Consider the following 8,091-nt stretch of genomic DNA (forward strand, 5'->3'; position numbering starts at 1 on the left):
TTTGATTAAGTCAGACAAATAAGACGGTTAGTTGTTGCTTATTTTAAAAATCAGAAGTAAAATCTTATATTGAATTCCTTGCCCACTGGGTAGCCAAATTCTGTAGGCTACGCAGAATTCGAGTAATATATGCGGATTTGTGAGAAAAGGTGAGGACTCTGGCTGTAGCATTCTGTACCAGTTGTAGACAGGCCATAAAAGAAGCGAGTTGCAAAAATCTAATTAGAAGAAATGAATGCGTGGATAAGTGTCTCACAGGCCTTAACGCTGATATGTTCCTGATTATGCAAATGTTCCTTAAATGAAAAAAGCAGGATTTACAAATAGTAGCAACATGCATGGTGTTCAAGAGACATATCCTCGTCTAGGATAACACCTGAATTGCGACAGTATTGTTGTGCTGATTGTTGAGGCCCCATTAGTGGAGGGAGGAATTTAAGTATCCCGTATCTCAAAAAATCCTGAACTTTATCCCGTTAATTCCTGTGGTTTGTATCACATAATATAATACCATTTATAATACCATTTCGGTTTTTTAAATATCCTGCATCCCCCCCCCCCTAAATATCCCATATCCCTATAAGTTTTTTACCTAAATCTCCTGTATTACTGATAACCCCTAATAGGGCCTTGTTGTTTCCACTGGATAATTTAGTAGGATTAATAATAAGAAATAATCTCTTTCTGTTTTTAATAATAATAATAATAATAACTTTATTTATATAGTGCTAAAATCCAATAATTGTCCAAAGCGCTCCCTAATTACAATATTAAAATAAATAAGATAAATAGAATAAAATATCTACAATGTACAATATAATTAAAATATAAGCCTAAGTTATCTTCTATATAAAAATGTAAACGTCTTAAAACAAAAAGGTGTTATAAACTATATGCTAACTTAAATAAAAAGTTTTACAACAAATAACTTCTAGTTAGATTATAGCTTTATCTTTCTGGTAATCTCTCCCCATTTTCCGAAGTTTACCCGTGGTTGTAGTTCACTGTAACTGGACAATTTGTGTTAACTGTTTGTGCATCCCACGCCGGGATACGTCCTTATAGGCGTCCTGTTTATCATACTAGTATGGCATAGTTTCTTTGAGCGATCGGACGCTTTTCAGCTTGGTGAATGTCCGTTATCCAAGAGCAACCAACCAGCAAATTAAGCCAAAAGCCTTTTGGGACTTTGGGAGACATTTGAGACATCTCTAAGCTCCTTGTGATGTACGAAGGCTGACTAAAGAGTTGTTTTTATCACCTAGAAGAATTTGATCTGTTCGGATATCTAAGCTGAAATTTAAAGTGTCCGAAAATTTTAGGGAATGATATCTTCATTTCAGAAATTGCTAGCTGAACGTTACCTTCTAAGAACTTCCAAACGAACCATTTGTTCATCCGAAACTGCTAGGAGACCTTTTTTAGTGCCAAAAATTGCAAAAATATCCAATCCGAAAACGTAAGGGACTACCTTTCCCAGGTTGCGAATCTTTTAGGTGAGGTTTTCAGTAGTAAAGAAATCTGTAGCTGTCTGGCAACATAGAACCGAAATTCTTAGAAGAGTTTGCCGGACTCACCCGAACACATATTTTATCGACGACTATCGTTGACTGCCACTAGAGACCTTAAAGGGCGGGACACACTAGGCGACAAGTCGCAGCGACATGTCTCTGCGACAAATTGCTCCATGATGTGTACTACTTGCAAAACAAGTCGCTGCGACACGACGCGAGTTACCGCGGTGCATACGCAGTGATCTCGTATGAGGGGGAATGTGAACTAGTTTTCTAATTCAATATGGCTGACCATATGACGCTCTCTCATTGGTTCATTTATATTTTGTCGCAGCGACTTGTTGCCGGAAGTGTCCACACGATGCGACAACGCTGCTTTCGCTTTCGCTTTCGCTTTCAAACTGGTTTGAATTCGTGCGACTGATCGCAGCGACAAAATTCTGCCGCAGCGACAATGATTTTCATGAAATTAACCGTGTCACACAAGGCTATTTTTGTGTGCGGCGAGTTGTCCCCGCGACGTGTCGCAGCGACTTATCGCCTAGTGTGTCCCGGCCTTAAGCGAGGACGACGACGACGGCGGCTACGAGAACGTAGTCTAAAAATATTATTTCCCGTTACTGTATTAATTTTGCGATTACTCCATGTTTCTCGGCTTGGAACTTGGAATTCATCGTCAGGTGCTCTCGTCCTCCACATGACCTCAAATTTGATCATTTCACGTCGTTGTCAAGAAAACAACGATAAAGAAATGTCTCAAAATGTAAAACGCACGTGCAGGGCGTGCAAAGCTATTGTTTTTGTCCACTAAATATGCAAATTTGCATTCGTCGTTGTCCTTGCTTAAGGTCCCTACTGATCCAACGTACACCGACAGGAAGATTGTCCACGGTTGGTTGCTTCAAAACTCCACAAAAACTCACGCTTTTACAGTGTCCTCTATACACAACACCATGAGCTTAGTTATGCATCAGTCAATTCCGGCAGTGCCCATCCCCCCCCCCCCGGGCTACCCCCAGGGCATTAGCATTTTTTAAAAAAATTGGGCAAATTCCCTGGGGTGGGGACACATGAAGATGTCCCAAATGCCCCAGAGTGGGGACGAAGAAAGAGGGCAAATGCCCGCCCCGGGATCGAAATAGCCGTGTTCACGTCGGTGATCGTTTTTTGATAAACCAAATATAGTTCACCTTGTCGCTCTGAAGAATCAAGACATTTTAAATGATGATGAATCGCATTTTAAGTTCGCAAGATTTGTCTTGAAGAGCGCATCATTTGAATTCGCAAACCTTCTGTATTTTAACGCCACTTTCATGAATTTATATATTGCTAGCCTAGTTTTGAAAGCGAAATGCGAAGTAGTCGTGTTTACTCAGTCTGCACGTCAGTGATTGTTTTGTGATATTAGTTCACCTTGTCACTTTTATATATTCATATGCTTACAAGTATAAATGAAGAAATACCTAAAATTCAGAAAACATACCTTTAAAAACATCCACAAGTTTTTCGAGTCCGTGACGGACAAGCCAGTCTCTAACGAAGGCCTCGTCTTTTCTGATAAACTCGTCCATGTTAATTCGAAAACACGTGTGTCAAATGCCCGGGGGTGGCCCGGGTAGGCTAATGTTTAGCCCGGGCCGCGATTAAATTGCGAATGCCACACACCGGGGACTGACAACTTGAGCAAATGCCCCGCGGTTGCCCGGGGGGGGGGGGGGAGGGCACCGCTGGAATTGATTGATGCATTACTCGGCGTCTACAACTTTTCATTTTCCCGTTCAAATATTATTCCACTCAGCCAGTCCATACGCAATATCACCATTTTTGTCAAATTTGCATGAATGTAACAACAAAACAACGTGGACGTGAATCTAAATAGTTTGCGGAACAGACGAATTTCAAAAAACAACAACCGGAAATGCATTACATCTGAAAAATTAGCCCTTTCCTTTTTCCTTTACGGTGGGGAGAGGAAAGACACTGGGAACGAGGTCGTTTAAGATATGAAGAAAGCGAACGCAATATTCCCCACTTTCTCCTTTATGTTGAGTCACGAATCCTCTAAATGAGAGCAATATGGCGGAACAACCTGGCGACCGTTTAATCAAGTTGTCTTTTGACTTTATCACGAAAACCCCGATTGGAAAGCTGAAAGTTGCAGAGCTTGTTTTCACACTTTTAGCTGGTGCTTGTGCATCCTCTGTTGAATCCTATTATCACTGTAACTGTAGCGCCAAACTTGGTTTCTTATCTTTCGTCTCGTGGACCGCTTTTATCAACATCCTAATCGACATGATTATCCATCTTATTGGCTTGTGGGAAAGGCTTCATTGGATTTTCCGCCACCCTGCACTCTTCTGCGTTCTCTGCATCCTGGCAGTCCTTGGGTTTATAATCGGTTCCGCACTCAGCGCTACCTGTGCCATAGAATTGTGTGTTTTAAATCCAACAACCACTGGTGTAGCGGCGTTCTTCGGTTTCGTTTGTCTAGGTTTGTTCGTGGGCGAGACCTACCTTCAATTCACTATCTACAGGGGCATGAATGACGAAGCTAGGCAGCAAACTTCTGGGCAAAGCAAAGCTCCTGATTACATCGAACCACCTGTGGGCCCTCCTCCACCCTATAGTTCGTCTGGCGGAGTCGTGTGATGACAGTGTCAATCCGATGCGTTCATACCACATTTTGCGCTTGCAATTTTTGTACACCATGTATCAGGACATGTTAGCGTACTTCTTTTGGGTTAAAGAACAAACCTATGGTCACTCAAATTTATTGGAAGCCTGATAACAGGTGTTGGCCTCAAATGTGAAAGCAACGTAACGTAAATCAATTCATTTTCCGTTTTCAAACATTGTGCTTGGCGTGACGAAAGTCATTTGGTTAGACAGCGTGCAGTGCGGCAAGCATTGTGGTTAAAATGTGAAAAACAGCTAATATACAAGTTAAGAGTCCAGAACTTTTCATGTTCAAACGAAAAGAATCGAGGAGCTATGGTTTTGTGTTGAACCTTTGATATTTACAAGAAACTGCACACACGTGACAGAGGCAATGTTACTACTTAAGAAAACTATCAGGATTGCAAAATTAAAAGTATTATAATAATGTTTATGATTTATTTAAGCACAGGATCTTGATCCTTATCGCGAAAAGTGGTCTTCTAAAGAGTTGTGTGCATTAACACTAATAAAGAATACAATTACCCAGGAGTGCCGATTACACATGGTTTCAACATCCTGCAACATTCTTGCTCATCAGATGTTGACCCATGTTGCACAGATAGGTTGAATGGAATAGAGCTGATCTCCATTTTTGTTCAACAACGTTCAACGTGTTGAATGGCATGATTTCATACAATGGCCATGTACACACTGTTTTCGTATGATACATTTGTTGAAAGCTACAGCTGCAATGCAGACATTTGTTGGTCATTGAACCATGTATCACTCACGGGCTTAAGAGCGAAAACTTTCTAATTTACAATGCGGCACCAAATAAAAACTCTATTTGAAGTAGTGGCCTGCTTATTCGTATTTCTAACAGCTTGTGAAGGCCAAATTGGAATCAGTGGTATGTTTTAGATATTGATCAAACGGGTGTAAAATGTTTTATTTGGTTCATATCGGTTTCCATCTTATAGAGCTTTTTTTCTTTCCTAATCTATTTTTTTATATTCTTGTGTCCTGAGCCAGATATCATCCTTTAAGGCAACAGCTTCTCATGTCTTAAAAATGTTTATTACTGACTCCGGACAGCACAAGGTTCAGCATTTAGAGCATTCCTTAGAATAAAAGCAGCAATATCAAAGTTGCCGAGCAACATTTCAATGACTCCCGTTAGGCTGCGAAAATTATTTAGTGAGCCTGCTCTCAGGCTACTTTGATATTGCTGATTTTTTACTCTTAAATATTACTAACCTCCTTTAGTGAATTTATGAATTTAACATGGTTCAGCTATGCCTGTTGAACATTACATATTCAAGCAAATGGTGTTTGTTTTTTTACTTCTAACAATTACATTTAAACCACTCTGTCTTTTCCTGCCTTGTTGTCCAGTGAGGCCAAAATGATTCCATTCTTCCTTTCAACAGTTAAAAGCCAATGTGGAAAAGCTAAGAAATAAAACTACAAAGCCAAAGGATCCAAGGATGATTTTGAAATGGATTTTGATCATTTTAAAATATCTCACATCTATTTTCCAATGTCTCAAACTTGTTGCCCACCCCTAGTACACCCTCGTTCTTTTGGTAGTGACCTCAAGTATAGTCGCAAGTCAGAGAAATGGAAATGGAAATTGTTTACCCATGGAACACCTTAAGAGCACATCAAGACGGCTTGGTTCAACATGTGTCCGTGCATTCCGGATTGAATTGGAATTTGGCTGTGGTGGTTTTTGAGGTAGGGGAAAACCGTAGTACACCGAAGAAAAACCTCTCGGAGTACGGATAGAACAATAAACACCTCAACCCACATATACATGCACCGGACCAGGAATCGAACCCGGGCCACATTAGTGGCGGCCGAGTGCTCTCACCACTGCACCCCCACCCTGTACACTGATACACAGATGCACGTTTTACTTGCTCAAAAATATTATTAATTGTATTATGTTTTATCAAAGGTTCATTACTTTTGATTTTGCGTTCGTTGCCAGTGCATCTTGCTTGGTGAAAAACCAACTCTGCCTTACTCTGCCCCTTTTATAAACCGTGGACTTCCGCAACAGTCGAAGTGGTAAAACGTCAGTTAAGTTTTTTTGCTGCCACCAATCACGGCCATTGAACTGGGTGATACGTGGGGTCTGTTTCAGCACTGTCATGTGCTTTTTCAGAATCTACTTTGTTGGTTTTCTGTGTTAAGTGGGTGTGCTTTTGATAACTGTGGCAGCAATTGTGAGAAACCCTTCATTGACTGGAATTCAAATTTGGTATAGAACAACTATCCCTCTGCATGCTGTATAACATTAGACAAAGGGCACATTTTCATTCTTCCCCTGTATTTGTTTTCATGCCTGGCTTTCACAAATTAATATGCAGAAATTTAGATTTTGTACCCTGTGCTGCATAGCCACAGTGGCCATGCGAAAGTTGGACATATGTAAAAAGAAAAGACTACAAGAAGGAAGGTACCCAATAGTTCTTGATTTGTACTGAATGTGCTAGCCAGAGAGCCATGCGAGCCAGGCACTGCGAGTCATGCAAGCCAACATGGCAAGGCATGCGAGTCAACATGCGAATCACAGTTATTGAAAGCCTACCATTTTAAAATGGGTGATTAGACAGTTTAAATACTGTTTTATATCGGCACTATTTGAAATGGGTGCTTCTTAGACTTAAATGCAAAAATCCCATGTCTCGCTGGCTCACAGATTTAGCAGACCCATAGTTCTTCCCCCCACTTTTACTCGTGTATGATTACGATTTACTTCCTCATGCAGTGTCCAAATTTTTCGTTACAAACATGTAGCCTGTCCACGTTACAATTTTGACTGGTCACGCAATCCGGAGATTGCCGGTTTTCACTGTCACACCATCATCAAACCCATTCTACAAATACGGTCAAGAATCAAAGAGATAAAAGAAGATGAATATTTCAAACAGTCGCTACAAAAGGTTTCAGAGTCTTGTGCGATGTTTCGTGCGGGCGATATTCGAAGAAATGTTTTAACTCAAATTTATAAGGCTTTGTATGGAGACGCCATGTCCTGTGTCCCTCTCAGGGGCACAAATATGGCGGCCGGAAGCTGACCAAAACATATGGTCATCGACGTTTGCTATAAAAAGCCAGTAGTCGTCTTCTGAGGGCTCATAAACATCTATGTGATTACTTATTCTCATACCAGGACTGTTCAGATTGCAAAATCTCAGCAGATGAGTCACTTTTTAACCTTCGTGATAGCATTCTCGACCCCAATTTTATATCGTGTCACGCAAAAGCTTAGAAATTCAACCTTGCCTTCATCACAAGACGAAAAACCCTATCAAACTGTAATATGTGAAAAGACAAGTTTTCAGCTGTTCTCATAACTAACGAAACCAAAATCTCAAAGGATTGATAATTCCCCTTTTTTTTTTTTAGTTTTGATGACGTCACGTGAAAACCAAGAATAGATTGTGACCATATTGACAGAAAAATCCACCCTGAACTGAACACGTGATAAACGTTCAAAATGGCCGAACCAGCGGCAGGTTTAGTCAAGTTCTCCTTGGATTTTATCACGAAAACCTGGATTGGAAGCTCAAAGCTGTCAGAACTCATTCTCACACTTCTAACTAGCGCAGCGATCAGCGACTTTGGGATTTCCTGGGTGTGGTGCGGCTGTTTCCCAAGAGTCGGGTTCCTTACGTGGGTTCGCTTGGATCGCATTTAGCACGGCCTTGATCGACATGATTATTCATCTTATGGGCTTGTGGGAAAGGCTTTATTGGATCTGGTCGCCATCCGGCGATCTTTTGCGTTTCTCTTGGTCCTGCAGCCTTTGGTTTTTTGCTTGGCTCCTCTTTGATGGCTTCGTGTGCAAACGTTTCGTGTGTCTCCACAAAGCTTCAGCAGGGGCAAATCGGCGTTCTTCGGTTTCATT

General features: G+C 41.0%; 1 protein-coding gene across 1 annotated transcript; it reads left to right on the forward strand.

Annotated features, from left to right (window-relative positions):
• The first annotated feature begins 3,406 nt into the window (after nucleotides 1–3,406).
• Nucleotides 3,407–4,373, forward strand: LOC138060029 (uncharacterized). The gene has a single exon (XM_068905709.1). It carries the CDS (start codon nucleotides 3,591–3,593, stop codon nucleotides 4,161–4,163), a length of 573 nt encoding a protein of 190 aa, XP_068761810.1. The 5' UTR covers nucleotides 3,407–3,590; the 3' UTR covers nucleotides 4,164–4,373.
• Nucleotides 4,374–8,091: the final 3,718 nt, after the last annotated feature.

This window comes from Montipora capricornis, chromosome 8, assembly GCF_036669925.1.
Source record: "Montipora capricornis isolate CH-2021 chromosome 8, ASM3666992v2, whole genome shotgun sequence".
NCBI lineage: Eukaryota > Metazoa > Cnidaria > Anthozoa > Scleractinia > Acroporidae > Montipora > Montipora capricornis.